We start from the raw sequence: 21,153 nt of genomic DNA, 5'->3' as shown, positions 1-21,153 counted from the left end.
AACAGAGTGAGACTTCATCTCGAAAAAATTGAAACACTAACAAATAAATAAATAAAATAAATTTAATAGGACCTTCAGGTATAACTATAATTTGAACCACAGTATAGATTAAGTCCATGAAGATTTGTTAATCGGTGCATTTTAGCAAATGCTAAAGTTAACTTACAGCCTATTTTGTTTAGAGGCACAAAAGCCAGTCAGTGCCCTTTTAATCCTTTTATGTGAATCCTTTTGGTATATGCATTTTGTCATATATTTGTTATATATATCATTTGTCATACACATTTTTACATATACATTTTGGATTTCTAATTGGGTTGAATTATGGGCACTTGTTTTAATTTATATAATATATAATCTATTTATTGTATATTTTATAAGTATATTTATATATATAATTTATTGGCTCCTCTTTTCTCCCTCTCCTATATCTAGGGTGTTTTTGTCCTTCTTCTTCTCCTCCCCCTTTTGTTCCCTTTTAGGCTTTTGGCCACCTAAAGTTTTTGGGTTTTGTCTCAGGCTGATAAGAGGAAGTGGTGGCGGCAGGGGTATGTGTTGGGGGTGGGTGTGGGTGTGTGTTGGGGGCAGGGGTGTGTGTGTGTTGAGGGCAGGGGTGTGTGTGTGTTGGGGGCGGGGGTGTGTGTTAGGGGCGGGGGAGTGTGTGTGTTGAGCGTGTGTGTGTTGGGGGCAGGGGTGTCTGTGTTGGGGTGGGGGTGTGTGTGTTGGGGCGGGTGTGAGTGTTGGGGTGGGTGTGTATGTTGGGGTGTGTGTGTGTGTGTTGGGGCAGGTGTGTGTGTGTTGGGGCATGTGTGTGTGTGTTGGGGCGGGTGTGTGTTGGGGTGTGTGTGTGTGTTGGGACGGTTGTGTGTGTGTTGGGATGGGTGTGTGTGTGTTGGGGGAGGTGTGTGTGTTGGGGTGTGTGTGTTGGGGCATGTGTGTGTGTGTTGGGGCGGGTGTGCATGTGTGTTGTGTGTGTGTGTTGGGGCATGTGTGTGTGGGGGTGGGGGTGTTGTGTGTTGGGTGGGGGTGTGTGTGTTGGGGCGTGTGTGTGTTGGGGAGGGTGTGTGTGTGGGGGGCATGTGTGTGTTGGGGGCGTGTGTGTGTGTTGGGCTGGGGGTGTTTTTGGGTGGGGGGGGTGTGTTGGAGTGGGTGTGTTGGGGCGGGTGTGTGTGTGTTGGGGCGGGTGTGTGTATGTGTTGGGGTGGATGTCTGTGTGTTGGGGCGGGTGTGTGTTGGGGCATTGTGTGTGTGTTGGGGTGTGTGTGTGTTGGGGATGTGTGTGTTGGGTGTGTGTGTGTTGGAGTGGGGGTGTGTCTGGATGGGGGTGTGTGTGTTGGGGTGGGGCGGGTGTGTGTGTGTTGGGGCAGGTGTATGTGTTGGGGCCGGGGTGTGTGTGTTGGGGCGGGTGTATGTGTTGGGGCCGGGGTGTGTGTGTTGGGGCGGGTGTGTGTGTGTGTTGGCATGTGTGTGTCTGTTGGGGTGGGGGTGTGTTCGGGTGGGGGTGTGTGTGTTGGGGCAGGTGTGTGTTGGGGCGGGTGTGTGTGTGTGTGTGTTGGGGCGGGGGTGTGTGTGTTGAGGTGGGGGTGTGTGTGTTGGGGCAGGGGTGTGTGTGTTGGGGTGGTTGTGTGTGTTGGGGGCATGTGTGTGTCTGTTGGAGTGGGGGTGTGTTTGGGTGGGGGTGTGTCTGTTGGGGTGGGTGTATGTTGGGGCGGGGTTGTGTGTGTTGGGGTGTGTGTCTGTTGGGGTGGGGTGTGTTTGGGTGGGGGTGTGTGTGTTGGGGTGGGAGTGTGTTGAGGTGGGGTGTGTGTGTTGGGTCAGGTGTGTGTTGGGGCATGTGTGGGGTGGATTAGGTGTGTGTGTGTTGGATGTGTGTGTTGGGGCAGGTGTGTGTGGGGGAGGGTGTGTGTGTTGGGGTGTGTGTGTTGGATATGTGTGTTGGGGTGGGTGTGTGTGGGGGGCGGGGTGTGTGTGTTGGGGGCCTGTGGGGGGGCGGGGCGTGTGTTGGGGATGTATGTGTTGGGGGTGTGTGTGTGTTGGGGTGTGTGTGTGGGGGGGGGCGTGTGTGTGTGTTGGGGGCCTGTGGGGGGGCGGGGTGTGTGTTGGGGATGTGTGTGTGTTGGGGGTGTGTGTGTGTTGGGGTGTGTGTGTGTTGGTGTGTGTGGGTGTTGGGGGCCTGTAGGGGGCGGGGTGTGTGTTGGGGGTGTGTGTATGTGTTGGGGGTGTGTGTGTGTTGGGGCGGGTGTGTGTGTTGGAGCGGGTGGGTGTGTGGGAGCGGGGGTGTGTGGGGGGGAGACTGCCCTGTCTGCAGCCAGTGTTTGCCTCCCCCTTTCCTTTTTCTTTTTGTTCTTTTTTTTTGTTTTTTTGAGACGGAGTCTGGCTCTGTCACCCAGGCTGGAGCGCAGTGGCGCGATCTCAGCTCACTGCAACCTCTGCCTCCCGGGTTCACGCCATTCTCCTGCCTCAGTAGCTGGGACCACAGGCGCCCGCCACCAAGCCTGGCTAATTTTTTGTATTTTTAGTAGAGACGGGGTTTTCACCGTGTTAGCCAGGATGGTCTTGATCTCCTGACCTCGTGATCCGCCCTCCCGCCTCGGCATCTCAAAGTGCAGGGATTACAGGCGTGAGCCACGGCGCCCGGACTTCCTTCTTTTTTAAGCAAAGCCTGTTAGAATGGCTTGGATCTCGAGGTGGGTAACATTTTTCCTTTTGATTTCTGTTCCCCATTCTGTCTTTCCGGTGTTTATCAGATAAAGTCCTGCTGACCCCTCATGGCCCTGTCCTTAGGTGGCGTCTTACCCGACCTCCGAGGGCTCTGCAGCCGCTGCGGGAGAATGACCCTGTCGGTATTTTTGAGGCTGCTTTGAGCGCGGCCCCCTGGTAAGCTCCGGTGCTCAGGGAGACCCACGCGGCATCACCGGAGCATTTCATGCTCCCGAATCCACTGGCGACCTCCTCCGGGGTCTCAGGAAGGGCAGGGATAGAGTGCTCTGTTCTTCTATGAAACATTGTGCCCCTGGTCCTGAGGGTAGGGCGCCTCCTGCCCACTAGGTCCCTGTGGGGGCGGGGGTCCTCACACTGAGCTCCTGAGAGTGAAGAGCAGCCTCCCCCACACCCCCGGGCAGGCTCCCCCCACTCCCCCAGACAGGCTCCCCCCACTCCCCCGGGCAGGCTCCCCCCACTCCCCCAGACAGGCTCCCCCCACTCCCCCGGGTAGGCTCCCCCCACTCCCCCAGACAGGCTCCCCCCACTCCCCCGGGCAGACTCCCCCCACTCCCCCGGACAGGCTCCCCCCACTCCCCAGGGCAGGCTCCCCCCACTCCCCCGGGCAGGCTCCCCCCACTCCCCCAGATTGGCTCCCCCCACTCCCCCGGGCAGGCTCCCCCCACTCCCCCGGACAGGCTCCCCCCACTCCCCCAGATTGGCTCCCCCCACTCTCCTGGATGGGCTTCCCCCACTCCCCCAGAGAGGTTACCCCGACTCCCCCAGACAGGCTCTCCCCACTCCCCCGGGCAGGCTCCCCCCACTCCCCCAGACAGGCTCCCCCCACTGCCCGAGACAGGCTCCCCCGACCCTCCCAGATAGGCTCCCCCCACTCTCCCGGGCAGGCTCCCCCCACTCCCCCAGACAGGCTCCCCCCACTCTCCCGGGCAGGCTCCCCCCAACTCCCCCAGACAGGCTCCCCCCACTCTCCCAGGCAGGCTCCCCTGACTCTCCGGGCAGGCTCCCCCGACCCCACTTCAGGGGGCCTCCTTCGCCCCGCAGCCTCCCCCTACTCTTTGAGGCAGTCTCCCCCAATTCCCCCAGGCAGCCTGAAAAGCCCCCCAAACAGCAGCTCTGTTTGCCCCCACTTAGCAGGGCCCCCTGCGGGGCACCCCCAAACACTAGGAGGAAGTCCCTCCCGTGGCTCCCTTTGGAGGAGCCTTGGGGAACCTGGCCAGCCAGCCCGGAAGGAGGCAGGCACAGCTCAGATCAGAGCTCAGAGGACCCAGGTCCTGAGTTCGGAGCGGAGAGGCGTCCACAGCAGCAGCACCAGGCGGCGCAGGCGGGGGCACCGCCCGTCCGCGGCCGCCCGGTGGAACCAGTTACTGAGAGCAGCGCAGTGGCGCCTCACTCCACCCTGCTAGCTGCGCCGACTGCTTGAAATGCAGGTTTTATTATCAGGTGTAGTGAGGCCCACAAATCAGGGGATGTTGCCGTTGAAAAGATGGTTTGTCACTCACAGTTCCCAAGAGCAGGGGCTGCGCCACACGGCGCGGGTCGGGGACACACGGGCGAACGCTGGGGTCTGCTGAAGTCAGGGGGAGGAGAGGGAAACGTGAGCAAGAGCCTTTATTGGGGTTTCTGTGGGAAGAGACAGTCAAGGCAGGGTGAGCAGGCTTTGGACTGGCTGGTTTGAGTAATTTCAGGGCTCTGGGACAGAGGGGCTGTCCGGAGTTGTCTGATACCTGGCCCTGGTGTGATCAGGGCAGGGGAATATTGGCCCTGAGTGTGAGAGACAGAGGAGGTAGTGGGCTGTGGGCTGTGAGGTGGTCACTGGCATCTGAGAAGGAATCTCTAGTCCTAGGAGGGGCAGCCTCTCTAGGGTCAGCTAGGCCCCAGGACACAGAAAATAAAAGCATCAGACACAGAAAATAAAAATGTTCTGTGGGTGGCAGTAATTCATTTTTTATTACCACCCACCATTGCAGTATAAGGAGATAGCATAAGCGGTTTATCCATTCTTCGTTTTTTGTTGTTGTTGGACATTGGAGTTACCTCCAGCTTTGGCTTTTACTAATAAAGCTGCCAGGACTATTCTCGCACATGTATTTGGTGGCCACACATGTTCACTACTCCTGGTATAGACCCTGGCATGCGCAGCTTTCATAGATATTACTGAAGAGTTTTCCAAAGTGATTAAGCCAAATTTTAATGTTGTTGGCACCCTTAAGCCTTTCGGTCTGAGGACTCATGCCTTCCTTCTGTCATTCATTCAGCAAATCATTGTTTTATTATTACTATTATTATTATTAGTTTTTGAGACGGAGTTTCGCTCTTGTTGTCCAGGCTGGAGTGCAGTGGCACGATCTTGGCTCACCGCAACCCCTGCCTCCCTGGTACAAGTGATTCTCCTGCCTCAGCCTCCTGAGTAGCTGGGATTACAGGTGCCCGCCACCATGCCCAGCTAATTTTTTGTATTTTTAGTAGAGACGGGGTTGCACCATGTTGGCCAGGCTGGTTTTGAACTCCTGGCCTCAAGCAGTCCACCCGCCTCGGCCTCCCAATGTGCTAGGATCACAGGGGTGAGTCACCACGCCCAGCCCAGCAAATCATTATTAACAGCAACTCCTTTGCCAGAAAATGTTCTAGGCATTGGTGATACCAGGGGTGATCCCCAGAGAACAGGGCATTCTAGAGGAGGCCCTGTTACAATAGACAAGGACGGCTGGGCGCGGGGGCTCACCCCTGGAATCCCAGCACTTTGGGAGGCCGAGGCAGGAAGAGTGCTTGAGCCCAGGAGTTCCAGACCAGCCTGGGGAACATGGAGGCTCAAGCCATCCTCCTACATCGCGCCTGGGACCACAGGCGCGAGCCACCACACCTGGCTAATTTTTGTATTTTTTGTGGAGACAGGGTTTTGCCATGTTGTCCTGGCTGGTCTCAAACTCCGGGGCTTAAGTTAATCTGCCTACCTCAGCCTTCCAAAGTGTTGGGATTATGGGCGGGCATGAGCCACCTCGCCGGGCCACAAAACCCGGTCTCTGCAAAAAAAACCCCAAAAGAACAAAAATAAGCTGGGTGTGGTGGGCGCACCTATAGTCCCAGCTACTCAGGAGGCTGAGGTAGGAGGATCACCTGAGCCCGGGAGGCAGAGGTTGCAGTGAGCTGAGACTGCACCACTGCACTTCACCTGGATGACAGAGTGAGATCCTATCTTTAAAAAGTAATAATAAAATAAACAAGTAAATAAGTACCTGCTATAATAATTTACTTCCTGTAGGGATAACCCCTAATTACATATAATTAAATTGTAATTACAATTTCAGTGGGATGACTTCTATGAAGGAAACAAGGCTGGGTAGGGACCAGTGTTGCCTCTTCTCCATCCTTTCCTAGCAGTCTGGCTATGAGGCCGCTTGGATCCTGAAACTGTCCTCATGTCTCGATTCCTCCACGGGCTCCGTTTCAATAGAGGGGTGTGGTTTTTATTTTTTTATTTTTATTTTATTTTTTGAGATGGAGTTCGGCTCTTGTCGCCCAGGCTGGAGTGCAGTAGCGAAATCTCAGCTCACCGCAACCTCTGCCTCCTGGATTCAAGCGATTCTCCTGCCTCGGCCTCCCAACTAGCTGGGATTTACAGGCGTGTGCCACCACGCCTGGCTAATTTTTGTATTTTTAGTAGAGACAGGGTTTCATCATGTTGGCCAGGCTGGTTTCAAGTCCTGACCTCAGATAATCCACCCGCCTCGGCATCCCAAAGTGCTGGGATTACAGGCGTGAGCCACCTCGCCCGGCTCGGGTGTGGTTTTTACATGAGCACTTTTTAAATGTCTATCTCTAGTTCAGTCTTGGGGGCACTGCTCTCACTCCTCCATCGAGTCTGCTTTCCTCAACATCTGTTTGTCAGGCTCTGCTCCTTCTTGGGTCGGTTGCCCTTTCATTCTGTGGCTTTCCTCCGACGTGTGCTGTCTCTGGGTCATGGGCTGTCTGACTCCTTGCTGGCTCCTCGGAGGTGTGGGAGGGGCAGTGTGGAATGTCTTCTGGTCTGTTTTCTGTAAACACGAGGCAGTGGAGGCCTTTTTGCACGGGGCAGCCAACACTGTCATTGAGGCTTTTGGGTGGAGGCCCATCCTGCTCCTGGCACAGCACTCCGGCCAGGGGGCTTACAATCAGGGCCCTCTTGAGAGGTAACCAGCACCCCACCCCTGCTGCTGCCTGGCCCAGGGGAAATGGGGGTGTGGAGGGAGGCCAAGGGGCCACCGAAGAGTAGCTGGCCGTGGTGGGCTCCCTCTCAGTTTCCAGTCCAAAGAGTCCCTGCTTTCCAATGCTGTGTGCGCGCGTGTGTGTGTACACTCCCAAACTTTATATTTAAAAGAAACTATATTTTGGCTGAGCACGGTGGCTCATGCCTGTGATCCCAGCACTTTGGGAGGCCAAGGTGGGTGGATTCCTTGAGTCCAGGAGTTCAAGACCAGCCTGGTGATCTGCCTGCCTCGACTTCCCAAAGTGCTGGGATTACAGGTGTGAGCCACTGCACCTGGCCTAATAAACTTCATTTTATTTTATTATTTATTTTTTTATTTTATTTATTTTTATTTATTTATTTATTTTTGAGACAGAGTCTTGCTCTGTTGCCCAGGCTCTGGAGTGCAGTGGCGCAAACTCGGCTCACTGCAAGCTCCGCCTCCCGGGTTCATGCCATTCTGCCTCAGCCTCCTGAGTAGCTGGGACTACAGGTGCCCGCCACCATGCCCAGCTAATTTTTTTTGTATTTTTAGTAGAGACGGGGTTTCACTGTGTTAGCCAGGATAGTCTCGATCTCCTGACCTCGTGATCCACCTGCCTCGGCCTCCCAAAGTGCTGGGATTACAGGCGTGAGCCACCGTGCCCGGCCTATTTATATTTTTTGAGATGCAGTCTCGCTCTGTCGCCCAGGCTGGAGTGCAATGGTGCAATCTCAGCTCACTGCAACCTCTGCCTCCCAGGTTCAAGCAATTCTCCTGCCTCAGCCTCCTGACTCCTGGGATTACAGGTGCCTGCCACCACGCCCAGCTAATTTTTGTATTTTTAGTAGAGACGGGATTTCACTATGTTGGCCAGACTGGTCTCGAACTCCTGAGCTCAGGTGATCTGCCTACCTCAGCCTCCCAAAGTGCTGGGATTACAGGCGTGAGCCACCATGCCCGGCCATAAACTTTATTTTTCAGAACAGCTTTATATTTACAGAAAAACTGTGATGATAGTTTAGAACGTTCACATATATGCCACACCCAGTTTCCTTTATTTTAATATCTTATAATATGGTGCATTTGTTGCTTTTGATGGACCAATATTGATACACTATGATTAACTATGGTCCAGCTTTACTAGGCTTTCCTTAGCTTTACCTAATGTCCTTTTTCTGCTCCAGGATCCCATTCAAGACACCACATTACAAACGAAAATGTATTTTCTGTCATTTCTGGGACAACGGACAGGGTGGGGACGCAACAGTATGTGCTCCTGGCTCGTCAACACCGTGAAGCTGGGTTTCTGGCTCCCCAGGGACTTGGGGAGCACTTGGCAAGGGCATCAGACTTGATTTCATGCATCCTGGGTGTCTGTTCCACTCCCAGGTCTTCTTCAGCATGTCCTCTGACTTGTCCCCTCTCTGGCCTCAGTTTCCTCATCTGGAAAATGAGGGCCTTGGTGAGTTTCCTCTGGATAGGCGGTGGCCTGGGGCAGAGGGAACTGGCAGGCTTGGTGTTGTCCTGAGGGTGGAGCTGGGGCTCAGGGCGGCAGATCTCACGGAGTTCAACACAGGGGCGAAGGCTCTGATTTTGGAAGCTTTTTAATTCAAAGGTCAGGGGCCAAAGTCATGCCCCAGCCTTGCTGTTAATTCCTCTGTGCCTCAGGCAAGGTGCTCCTCATCTCTGGGCCTCAGTCTCCTGATCTGTAAAGTGATGGCTGGTGGGATGGCTTCTGAGGACCCTTCTGGCTGGGAACAGAGCAGGCTGCCCTGGGAGCAATGAGTCTTCTCCCAAGGGTGCCAGCTGGGCCGGGAGGCCTGCTGGGTGTGGCAAGGGGTGATGGCCATGGTGGCATGTGGGTCCCCCTGCTGATGGAAAATCTGGCCTCTGTGTCCACCTTTCCCATGGCTAATTCAGGGGATGGTGGCTGGCGGCCGCAGGACACCCATGCCTTCCTTCCTGGCTCACTCAGGACTGCCTTTGGCCCTGAGCTAAGGAAGGCCTGCCAAGTGTACCAAACCCCGGGCCATGGACTTCCATGGGACGCACAGAAGCACGCCCTCACTATGTGCGAGCCTGTGGCAGCGCTGGCTGATGTGTCAGTCAGCTCCCAGGCAACTGCCAGCCGAGGCCAGGCTCTGGCCCACAGGCACAGCCGGTCCACCCTCCAAAACTCCAAGGGAGTGGGAGAAGGAACAGAGGCATCACTGAGAGGGTGAAGATGAGGGGCCCTGTGCCCTTACCTCCCCAAAACTAGACTTTCCATTTGAGAACATTCAGGTTCTTCCTTGTTTCCAAGCGTTTGCATCTGCTGTTCCCCCTAGCACCAATGCCTTTCCCTTTTCTAGCTGTTGAACTCCTACCCACCCGTCAAGGCCCAATGCAAAAGTCCCTTCTACTGGATCCTAGCTGCTTCAGGGCCTACCTGTGTCATGGCACGTATCACCCTGAATCATAACAGCCACTTCTGTACCTGTGTCCCCATCCAGAACTCAAGTTCCCTGAAGGCAGGAGTGGGTCTGACTCATCCCTGTGAGGTTGCTGCAGACGCATTATCTCCCCTTTGCATTATTGGTGAAAGGGCCGGGTGGAGGAAGGGAGGATTGCTGCACCAACCTTTCCTCAGCGCCTGTTTACTGGCACCGTCGCATCCATTCCACGCCGATCCTCCGCAGTCCCCCTATCCTGCCAGCCGCTCCTCCGTGGGGCAAGGGCGGCGCAAGCCACAGGGGCGTGCCCGCGAGCGGGTCGGGGCTGCGGAGAGAACGGGCCGGGGTAAAAACCCGACGGCTGCCCGCGGGTGGGCGGGGCGCGCAGAGCCGGTGGGAGGCCGCGGTGGCAGCAGCCGCCCCAGCGCATCGAGGGACCCAGGGACTCGCGCAGATGGCACGCGGCCACCTCGGTCCTGCCGGGGAGCCCCATTTCCAACCGAGGCAACTGAGGTTCCCAAAGCGCCAGCTACCCGCCGGGGTCTGGAGAGCGCCGGGGCCCGGTCGCCCCTCCCAGCCAGAGGTGCCCCGCCCCAAGCCTGGCGCACCTGGCCCCGCCCCGCCGGGACCCCGCCCCCGCCCCGCCACCGCCCTAATCAGAGCTGGTTCCGCGCCGCGGCCGCCGCGACAGGTGCAGCAGAGCCGAGCCGGCCGCGCTCCGAACGGCGCCTCCCGCCCCACCATGGGCAACAGCGCGAGCCGCAACGACTTCGAGTGGGTCTACACCGACCAGCCGCACACGCAGCGGCGCAAGGAGATACTGGGTGAGCGCGGCGCGGCGCGGGGCCCCCCCCCCGGTGGGGACCGCCCCGTTGGCCCGTCTGGAGTCGCGTCGTGGGGTCGAGCCCAGACGGGCCGCTCCAGCTCTGGCCCAAATTCCAGTGGGCGTTCCGCCATTGCCGCTCCCCTCCCCGGGGTCCCCGGCCGGCTCCCCGAGGGTCCCCCACCCTGGCCGGGTCTGAAACTCCCTGGGACCTGAGGATTCCGAGGACCCCAGTACGGGTCCGAGCGCCAGGGAGCGCGTCCCAGCTGTTCCTCGCGAGCCACTCCCGGGGCCAGGGCCGGGGCTCTGGGATGCTGGGACGCGAGGGCGCAGGGGCGGCCCCGGGACGCGCTACGAGGCGCACGCGCTCCCTGGCGCGGAGGCAGCTTGCGCGCCGCGGGGCCTCCACCCGCAGTCACTGGGCGCCTGCTGCGCTCAGAGTCCCTGGGTCCCGCGGCCACGGGCGCCCCAGGCTGGAGTTCAGGGCGGATGAGCGCCGGGAAGGGAGCAAACGCGAATGAGAGGCGCGCATGTTTTCTTTGAAAAAAGCAAAGATTGTACTAAAGAATCCTTCTATTCTGGCATGTCGCTTATTACGTGGTGGCTGTTTTCCTTGTTGCTTCGTGTCCTCTGCGAGGAGGGCATCTTTACCCACTCGGAGTCACTCGTTCATGCCAGAGGCCCCATCCAACCCACAAGCAAGGTGGCCCCGGTGAGTCGTCCTTGGCCAGGGCTTACGGGGTTAAAGGGCCTGCGTCTGGAGAGTGGCTTTTGCCAGATGCCACCAAATCGCCACAGGCTGAGACAGGCCCGCCCCTCCCGCTCCCACGCGGGAGGCAACCCTGCCTAAGTCAGCACCGCGCGTTGCCACACTTTGTAATCTTCAGTCAGATTGGGGAAACAATACCATTTCACTGTGGCTTTAATTTGCACTTATTTGATGGAGGTTTCACATTTTAATCGGGCGTTTTATTTAATTTAATTAATTTATTTATTTAGAGACAGAGTCTCGCGATCTCGGCTCACTGCGACCCCCGCCTCCCAGGTTCAAGCGATTCTCCTGCCTCAGCCTTCTGAGTAGCTGGGATTACAAGCACCTGCCACCACACCCGGCTAATTTTTGTATTTGTAGTAGAGATGGAGTTTCACCATGTTGGCTAGGCGCGATCTTAGCTCACTGCAACCTCTCCCCACTGGGCTCAACTGATCCTCCTACCTCAGCCTCCTGAGTAGTTGAGACTGCAGGTGTGTACCACTATGCCCGGCTATTTTTTTGTATTTTTACTAGAAACAGGGTCTTGCCATGTTGCCCAGGCTGGTCTCAAACTTCCGAGCTCGAGGGATCCACCCATCTCAGCCTCCCAAAGTGTTGGGACTACAGGCATGAGCCACGAGCCACCACACCTGGCCTGAACAACCTTTTTTTTTTTTTTTTTTTTGAGATGAAGTCTTGCTTTGTCACCCAGACCGGAGTGCAGTGATGCAATCTCCACTCACCGCAACCTCCGCCTCCCAGGTTCAAGCGATTCTCCTGCCTCAGCCTTCTGAGTAGCTGGGATTACAGGCACCTGCCACCACACCCGGCTAATTTTGTATTTGTAGTAGAGATGGGGTTTCACCATGTTGGCTAGGCTGGTCTCAAACTCGTGACCTCAGGTGATTCACCCGCCTCTGCCTCCCAAACTGTTGGGATTACAGGTGTGAGCCACTGCACCCAGCCAACTTTTTCTTTCTTCCTCTTTTTTTAATCCCATGGCAGCATACTGAGATACCATGACTTTTAAATGTTTGAAACCCAAGATACATTGGGTGGCTAGCCTGTGACTGCATCCCGGGGTAACTGGGGCCTTGGGAGCTGGAAGCCTCTATGTGGGTTTGTGACTGCTGTGGTTTCTCCTGGGAGGTGAGCTGCAGCCCAGCATCGTCTGGTCCCAGCAGTGGTAGCTGCCTCCCGTATGCTGTGGAACTCCTGGGGAGGGCTGGGAGGAACCTTGGGGGTCATCTGACCCTCCCTCCCTGCTCATCATGTGAACAGGGCAGGTGTCCTGGCTACTGCCCCTCAGCAGGTCTGAGGTGGGGCTGAGGCTGGAGCAGGGGCCTCCTTGGCCCTGTTTGCATTTCTGTCCCCTCCCCTGGCTATCCCCAGCTTCACTTCACAGGACTCATTGGGTATCTGGCCCCATGTGGAAAAGGCAAGAGGCACATGGCAGCCAGTGTCCTGGTCCCTAGGAGCTCATATCCATAGAATAGGAGCTGGGCCTACCTCAGGGCCACCTGGAGGGATCCAGACACTCTGGGCTGTGGCCTCACTTTCCCAATCTGCAAAACGGGCAGTCGTCCTACCAGGCAGAGTAGGTGTGAGGATGAGATGATACCTCAGCTGGGAAGGTGCCCGGGGTGGTACCTGGCCCTCCAGGACATGGGGAAGGAGCTCTCTCTAAAGAGGGAAGCCACAGGCCCTGGAACCAATCCAGGAGGCTTTCTGGAGGTGGTGGCTAGGAAGGTTGAAAGACTTGGAAAAGGGAGAGGCACCTGGGGCCAGGGCTTGGGGAGCACAAGTCCTCAGGGCGGGCTCTCCAGCTTGGTCCACGCTCCCTTTCCTGCAGGGAGGAAGCAGGGGCTTCCTTTCCACCTGTTGTTTTCAGCTAATAAATTTGGAATGTGCCATTCCCTCCCTCCCCGGCACAAGCTGTTCCCCAGGTGAATGTCCCTCCTCCCTGCTCTGCCAGGCTCTGTCTTGCTTAGCCTTGCTCGCTCAGTTCAGTCCCACCTCCTGCAGAAAGCCCCTCCACTGCTCCCAGACCTGGCCCAGCTGGATGGGGACCCCTCCTCTGGGTTCCCCTCCATGGCTCCAAGCCCTCTGGGCTCTGGGCTCTTTGGGGCACAGTTCAAGAGCTTGGCTGTGGAGCTGAACCCCTGGCAAGGACCCTGACACCCACTTATTAGCCACGGGTGAGTCTGTAAACAGATGAAGGAGTTGGGGCCTGGGCAAATGAAAAGGGGTTAATAAATCATACCTTCCTAATGGGGCTGCTGTGCAGATTAAACGAGGTGACATGTAAAGTGCTTATTCCAGGACTCGATGAGTATCAGCTGCGATGATAATGATTAACGTCTCAGAGACCTGGCAAGGGCTGTCGTTTCCCTAAGGACAGGGAATACTCTCTGCTTCCTCCATGCCTATGCTATTCCCAGGCCTTGGAGAAATGCTCTGTGTAACTGCCAGCATCTCTTTATAGAAGAGGCAGGAGTGAGGCTGAGAGAGGGGAAGCAACTTGCCGGGGAACACACAGGCCAGGCTGGTGCTCAGGCAGCCTCCTGCCCCACCCAGCTGGCTCCTGCAGCCTATGCCAAGCTCCTGGGTGCCCAGGGATGTTCAATAAAGATCATAATCTGACAGTCAGAATCCAGGAAGTCCTTGCAAAGAGCTGGATCCAGGAGCTCTGTGGGTTGGGGCCAAAGTCCGTCTCCAGCTCCTGCCTGGGAGGGGGACATGCTCCCTAGAACATAACTTCCTAAGAAAGTGGGGTCTCCTAGGCCAGGGCTGAGGCTCCTTGACCTGAAAGGGCAGGACCGGAGCCAGCGAGACTGGCCCCATCAGAGACCCAGCCAGGCGTGGCCGGTGGAGTAAGAGGCAAGCTCTGGGTTTGTTTTTTTTTTGAAAATGAATAGCTTTGTAATTTTGTTTGTTTTTAAATTATGAAAGCAGGGCACACATGGTAATACAAAAATTCAAATAAAGAAAAACAAAAGAGGAAATCCCGGAAGCAAAACTGCTGGCTGTTGCTGGATTATTTGCTTCAGAAAGGCCGGGGCTGGGGCTCTGTCAGTGGTAACTGGTAAAATCCAGGACCAAACTGCCAGAGCCACAAGGGGATCTTGGGGCTCCATCTCCCAGCCACAGAGCTGCCCGGCTGCAGGGTAGCCCCATCTCTGTAACGTACCGGGGCCTGGCTGCTCCCAGACCTTCAGTATATATTTGTCACTGGAAATGAAAGGCAGGTTTAGTGAGCGGCTGGTGAGAAGGTGGACACTTGCCACACTTTCCAGATCCAACTAGGTCCCAGGGTGCCTCCCACACTGGACAGGGTCAGGCTTGTCTCTTGGCACAAAACCTCAGGTGGCAGGGATGGAAGCTGTGGGTAGGTGGCTTCCCAGAGCATTAGGCCAGGGCTGGGAGGAAGAAGTTTAGGAAGGAGGGGATTAGGAGGGCTTTGCTGCCTTTGTGAGGAGAGGCTTGTCCCAGGTCAGGTTACTCAGCTGTGGATGGGTGGGGAAAAGGCCACGTTGTATGGAAGCATTTCCTGCTGTGGCCACCAGGTGGCATCGTCAACCCTGAGCAGGTTTGTGGTGGAACAGGGAGCTGGGAAGCAGGTGGCGGCAGAGGTGGAATGTTGGAGGGATGATGGGCAGTGACGGGCACCTCCCATGTGGCCAGTGAGTGACTGTCATATGATGGCATTTGGCCTCCCTGGGAAGGTGATATAGCAGGTCTCCCTAGATGTTGCCAGAGCCAGGGCTTGGGGGCTCACTGGGGCCCAGTGTGGAAGAGATAAGAGGCCCCTTTGCTTTTGGGAGCCCTGCTGGGGACAAGACAAAAGTGACTTTATTGCCAGCTAGTCAGGAGGGGCAGGGGTGGGGTGGCCTGTGACTGGGAGTAGGGGTGTGGCGTGGGGGGGGGCCCTGTCTCTGCTACTCTTGGAGGCAAGGGTACAGCAGCCTCTCTGGCCTGGCTGCCTGTTTCTGATGCAGTCCCTCTGCTCAATGGCTCAGCAGATTTGTCAGGAGCATTTCTGGGCAAAGGCTGTAACCCATCAGAGTCGCACCAGGGTGATGCAACTGTCCTGTGGGTGCAGGGGGCTTTGGGCTGGCCTCCCTTCAGCAGGCCCTGCCTCTGGCTCTGCCCTCTGGCATTTTATGAGTGAGCCTGCTAACTGGTATAAGTGTGCAGACGTTTCACACCTTGGCATCTGCTGCCCCTTCTTCCCCATAGGCCCCTAGGGAAGACCCCACCTCCATGGGCTCCCAGCCACAGAGGCTGTCAGAGCAGATGCCTTACAGATGGAGACTGAGGAGACAGGTCCAGAGAGGGACAGGGGCTTGCCCAAGGGCACACAGGAGTTTGACTGAGCCTGATCCATGATTTTTTCTTTCTTTCTTTCTTTTTTTTGAGACGCTTTGTTTCCAGGCTGGAGTCCAGTGGTGTGATTTTGGCTCACTGCAACCTCTGTCTCCCAGGTTCAAGCAATTCTCCTGCCTCAGCCTCCTAAGTAGCTGGAACTACAGGCGCACGCCACCTTGTCCAGCTAATTTTTGTATTTTTAGTAGAGACGGGGTTTCACCATTTTGGCCAGGCTGGTTTTGAACTCCTGACCTCAAGTGATCTGCCCGTCTCAGCCTCCCAAAGTGCTGGGATTACAGGTGTGAGCCACTGCGCCCAGACCTGATCCAGAATTTTCTCTGGGTGCTCTGTGGCAGTGTAGCCAAGCACTAGATCGGTGCTGATGGAGTCTGAGTCCACATCGGGGCCTTGCTCACCATTGTGCAGGCCTGGAGTCGGGGGTCCTGAGTTCAAGTCTTGGCTCGGTCAGCCTTGTTGCACCTTGGTGGGCCCTTCTTTGCACCTCCCTTGACCTCAGACCCTTCCTGAGTCCTGCCTGGACAGGGTGACTTCTAGCAACAGCTGTTGTTCATGGCCACCTGCCCAGATGCCTCGTGCCTCACCTGGGGCCGCTGCTGGAAACCGTCTGTGTGGGTCTGTGTATCTTGGTTCCAGGTGGCTGTGCACGTCGGGCTCTGTGCTGCCCCACGGAGCAGAGAGCCCTCAAGGCACATGTGTTGCCCAGCTACTCCTGCCATCCAGGCTGGAGGTGTGGAAGGGCAGAGTCACACCTGAGGTCAGCTGAGTGCCCACAGCAGGACAGAGCTCCCAGGCTGGGCCAGGTTTGGGTGTCTAGCCACAGCCCATGCAGGCCTGCAATTCCTCATGGGGCTGCCAGGGAGCTGTGTCTCTCCCTGTCCTTCTCTGCCTTGGACTTTCCCCCTCTCTTGTGGCCCAGAGAAGATGGGGCCCAAGGCCATGGAACCCATTGACTCCCACTCCCCAGCCCCACCCATTCTCCCTGTCCCCCTTTCTTTGAGGCCCTGGAAGAGGCCCTGTATTAGTGTTCTCCAGAGAGACAGAACTGATAGGATCTATGTATCTATCTCTCACATCTACTATCTATCTATCTATCTATCTATCTATCTATCTATCTATCTATCTATCTATGTTTTTGCCATTACTGTCGCCCAGGCTGGAGTGCAGTGGTGCAATTGCGGCTCACTGCAGCCCCGAACTCCTGGGCTCAAGCGATCTTCCCACCTCAGCCTCCCAAATAGCTGGGACCACAGGCACACACCACCACACCTGGCTGATTTTTAAACTTTTTGCATAATAAGGCCTTGCTATATTGCCCAGGCTGATCCTGACCTCCTGGGCTCAAGGAAACCTCCTGCCTCAGCCTCCCAAAGTGCTGAGATTACAATGTAAGCCACCATGCCTGGATCAATCGATATATCTATCTATCTATCTATCTATCTATCTATCTATCTATCTTTCTATCTTTCTATCTTCCTATCTTCCTATCTTCCTATCTTCCTATCTTCCTATCTTCCTATCTTCCTATCTTCCTATCTTCCTTCCTTCCTTCCTTCCTTCCTTCCCTTTCCCTCCCTCCCTCCCTTCCTTCTTTCCTTCCATCCATCCATCCATTCGAAGAGGGGATTTATTAGGGGAATTGGCTCATGTGATTATGGAGGCTGTAAAGTCCCATGACAGACTGTCTGCAAGCTGGAGACCCAGGGGTGGCAGTAGGGGTAGCGTGGTTCAGTCTGAGTCTGAGGGCCTCAGAACCAGGGAACTCGATGGTGGAACCCTCAGTATGATATTGAAGGCCTGAAAGCAGGCGGAGGGTGGAGGGTGCTGGTGTAGTTCCTGGAGTCCAAAGGCTGGAGTTTTGATATCCAAGGACTAGAGAAGCGTGTGTTGCAGCTCCAAGAGAGGGAAGCGGTGGGAGAAGTAGAGAAGGATGGGAGGAGAGAGGGAGGGAAAGACAGGAGGGAGACCCTTGTCTCTGCCTTTTTGTTCTATCGGGGCCCTAGCTGATTGGATGGTGCTGGCCCACATTGTGGGCGGGCCTTCCTCACTCAGTCCACTTACCCTCTGCCAGTCTGGAAACACCTTGACAGACACCCAGAAATAATGCTCCATAGCTCTCGAGGAGTTCCTGAGTCACCTTGGCACCCAGCTTCAGTGCCCCTTGCCTTCTCCATGATGCCCACCACGGCATCTCCATGACGCCCACCCTGGCATCTCCTTCCCATCCTGCTGTCCTCTGGTGCCTTCCTGTTGCCCTCCCTGCCCCATGCCCTAGGCAGACCCATCCTCGCTACCTCATCTCACCCTTGCCTTGCCTCGGGCTGTGCCGGAATGGCTCCTGCTGAGACACCATGACCTGGCTAAGTCGAGGGACACCTGCTCTCTCTTCTTGTCCCTGAACCTCTGTGACCCCTGGCAGCTGACCACCTCCAAGCCCTGGCTTCAGTTACTACTCCATCCTGACCGTACCCAGGGTGACCTCAGCCACGACCCTCTCTTGCACATCCAGTCTGCATGGCGTGGTCCCGAGTGTTCCTGGCACGTCCCCACTCCCACTCCCCCAGGGACCTGGGCGCTCTGGAGCTGAAGATGGTAGATCTTTGCAATCTTTGCAAAAAGCGTGGGTTGTTTTCTCCTGTCAAGGAGTCAGTCAACTGACCTTGGGTGGGTGCAGAGTAGACCCACTCCTAAGAAAGGGCTTCCGGGGGGCCCACTGGAGGCTGGGGTGTTCAGTGAGGCCTTTCTGCCCAGTGGGTTGGGACTCCCAGCCTGTGCCACCTCTGGAACTCCTTGGGTGCAAAGCTCCAGCAGCTGCTGTTTTCAGAACTGTCATGGAGCTCCTGCTCCAGCAAAGCTTCTCTGGGCCTCAGGCCTTTGGCAGGAGCCCCCTGTACCTGCAGTGTGGGTGTCTCGGGCTCCCTGAGTGCCATTCTCTGCTCGTTCAGCTCCTTGGGGGTCCCTCAGCCACGTGCTGCAGTCCAGCAGGTGCCTGCAGGCAGGTGAGGTGACCTGGGGCTCCCTGCATCTGTTCTCTCCTTGAGTCGCGCCCTGTGCTGCCCGTGCTCAGCTGCCTCGTGCACTGCTCAGTTTTTAGTTACTTCCAGTTGGTGGCTCCCAAGCCTGCAAGCTTTGGGCCTGCTCTTGTTGAAACAAGCCAGGGCCAGGCCATCGCCCCAAGACCAGCTTTTCCTCTTAGATCAGAGCACTTCCTTTAATGACAATAGTACCAGCTTGTGCCTACTGAGTGCTGGCACCCCCAGGGCTCAGACTAATGTGCTGGCCACTCCACAGCCTGACGGGCATAGAGGAATGGCGTCCCCATTTCCCAGATGGGAAGATGCAGGCTGGTGGGCCCCTGCTATTGGCCAGGTGATGGCTGGGGTTGGGCCCCTGAGGCTTGTTGGGACCCGCCTGCACTAGGCCTCTTGCCAGATGTGCCACACTGGAAACAGCCCAGAGTCCACTCAGAGGGGACTTAGGGGCATGCCTGTTGGATGGGCCAGCCCAGTGCCTGTTTCTGGGGTCCCAGTGGCTCCGGAGGCCCCAGCACACCCATGGGAGATAGGACCAGCCCATAGCTGGGGCCGGGTGAGGGGCTGGTAGGGTGGGCACTGCTGTCCTTGTGTGTGCAGGTTTCTCCTCTCTCCAGTGGTCCACAGTGGGGCCCCCGAGGGAAGGCTGGGGCTTGGAGGGGCAGCTGAGTCCTAGGAGGTGCTGAGGAAAGCAGGAAGGGCACGGGGCTCCCTGAAAGTCGGCTGCACAGGGCACAGGGAGGGACCCTGAGGGGCTCCCTGAAAGGCGGCTGCACAGGGCACAGGGAGGGACCCTGAGGGGCTCCCTGAAAGGCGGCTGCGCAGGGCACAGGGAGGGACCCTGAGGGGCTCCCTGAAAGGTGGCTGCACCGGGCACAGGGAGGGACCCTGAGGGCGCACCACGTAGGCAGAACTTAGCATCTTTGTTCAGCAGATGGGGAAAGTGAGGCCCATTCTCCAAGGTCAGGGCTGCCAGGCTCTGTCATGGCTCTCACCTCTGAGGGGTGCAGAAGTGGCTGATGCTTGCCTGCACCCAAAAGCTGGAGGCCTGGGCTGGCCCTCCCCAGAGCTGCCTGCTTGTGGCTCACCTGGCACAGGTGTGGCCTGCCCCTCCCTCTTGCCCCAAGGTTTGGTCTCCTTCCAAGGGGAAGCAGCGGCTGGTTGCCTGTGGAATGGGGGCAGGGCGGGGGGGGGGGGGTATTGGGGTGGGAGTGGGGCTGGAGCTGGCCGGCCCCCAGGCGGGTTGGCTACTGCCCTGGGGGCAGGAGCGTCCCTGGGTAAGAGGGAGGCAGTGGGCAGTGGTGCCTTCGGACCTGCGGTCTCAGCCTACATACAGACACACAAAGGGGACTTTGCATGCGACTTCCTTGGCCCTGCGCCTGGGCCAGAGCCTTCCTGAGTGGGAGCTGCCAGCAGGTCCTCCTTGCCCTGCCTGACAGGAGACATTGCTTCCCTGCCTGGGACCACTTTGCTGCGGGCGCTGGGCCCCCACCTCCTGGCTGAGGCCCCCCGTGTGCTTGAGTACACAGACAGCACCGAGGCACAGCCTCTGAATCGTCCTCGCTGGCCCAGACCTGCTGGGTGGGAACAAGCTGGGATGAGGCCTGGCTCGGGGAGCAGCAGGGCCCATCTGCCTGCGTGGGCCACATGTGCCCCTGCTGGAGTCCTGCCCTCTGAGTCTGGTGGGATGAGGCTCGGCCAGGGGGGGGGCCAGAGGGCCCTCGAGGGACAGGGCCTGTGTGCAGGGGCAAAGGGACCAGCGAGGTTTGCTGGCCACTCCCACCTTCTCACCCCTCGGCCACTGCAGTGGGAGCGGAGGAGGGCGGGGTGCAGCCCCACCGAGCAGGGCCTCATACCTCCCTGTCTTCCTTGCAGCCAAGTACCCGGCCATCAAGGCCCTGATGCGGCCAGACCCGCGCCTCAAGTGGGCGGTGCTGGTGCTGGTGCTGGTGCAGATGCTGGCCTGCTGGCTGGTGCGCGGGCTGGCCTGGCGCTGGCTGCTGTTCTGGGCCTACGCCTTTGGTGGCTGCGTGAACCACTCGCTGACGCTGGCCATCCACGACATCTCACACAACGCGGCCTTCGGCACGGGCTGTGCGGCGCGCAACCGCTGGCTGGCCGTGTTCGCCAACCTGCCCGTGGGTGTGCCCTACGCCGCCTCCTTCAAGAAGTACCACGTGGACCACCACCGCTACCTGGGCGGCGACGGGCTGGACGTGGACGTGCCCACGCGTCTGGAGGGTTGGTTCTTCTGCACGCCCGCCCGCAAGCTGCTCTGGCTGGTGCTGCAGCCCTTCTTCTACTCGCTGCGGCCGCTCTGCGTCCACCCCAAGGCCGTGACCCGCATGGAGGTGCTCAACACGCTGGTGCAGCTGGCGGCCGACCTGGCCATCTTTGCCCTCTGGGGGCTCAAGCCCGTGGTCTACCTGCTGGCCAGCTCCTTCCTGGGCCTGGGCCTGCACCCCATCTCGGGCCACTTCGTGGCCGAGCACTACATGTTCCTCAAGGGCCACGAGACCTACTCCTACTATGGGCCTCTCAACTGGATCACCTTCAATGTGGGCTACCACGTGGAGCACCACGACTTCCCCAGCATCCCGGGCTACAACCTGCCGCTGGTATGTGGCTGGGGTGGCAGGGCTGCGGCGGGGCAGGGCTGCACAGCCATCGGAGGAGGTGGGGGCCCTGGAAGGGCCTTGGGCCATGCCCAGCAGCCTCTCCCTTTTTGTGCTAGTCATGGCATGGCCACTTGCACTTGTCCCCAGGGCAGGAGGAAAGGCCACACAACACAGGCGAGTCC

General features: G+C 57.5%; 1 protein-coding gene across 5 annotated transcripts in view; it reads left to right on the top strand.

The window, feature by feature from the left end:
• The window catches only part of DEGS2 (delta 4-desaturase, sphingolipid 2), a 45,676-nt gene that overhangs the window by 22,149 nt on the left and 2,374 nt on the right, over nt 1-21,153 (top strand). For 3 of the 5 annotated variants that reach the window (XM_063793871.1, XM_063793873.1, XM_063793872.1), the window contains 4 exons: nt 436-548; nt 2,520-2,687; nt 2,785-2,877; nt 20,229-20,971. In XM_063793871.1, the coding sequence (XP_063649941.1) occupies nt 20,255-20,971 (717 nt within the window). In that variant the 5' untranslated portion in view covers nt 436-548; nt 2,520-2,687; nt 2,785-2,877; nt 20,229-20,254. Of the gene's footprint in view, nt 1-435; nt 549-2,519; nt 2,688-2,784; nt 2,878-10,023; nt 10,183-20,228; nt 20,972-21,153 lie in introns of those variants that run through there. The other 2 variants (XM_063793874.1, XM_001157834.8) reach the window with 2 other exon arrangements.

Source organism: Pan troglodytes, chromosome 15, assembly GCF_028858775.2.
Source record: "Pan troglodytes isolate AG18354 chromosome 15, NHGRI_mPanTro3-v2.0_pri, whole genome shotgun sequence".
Lineage (NCBI taxonomy): Eukaryota > Metazoa > Chordata > Mammalia > Primates > Hominidae > Pan > Pan troglodytes.
Note: the sequence above shows the minus strand (reverse complement) of the source record. Positions and strands in the feature narration are given on the sequence as shown.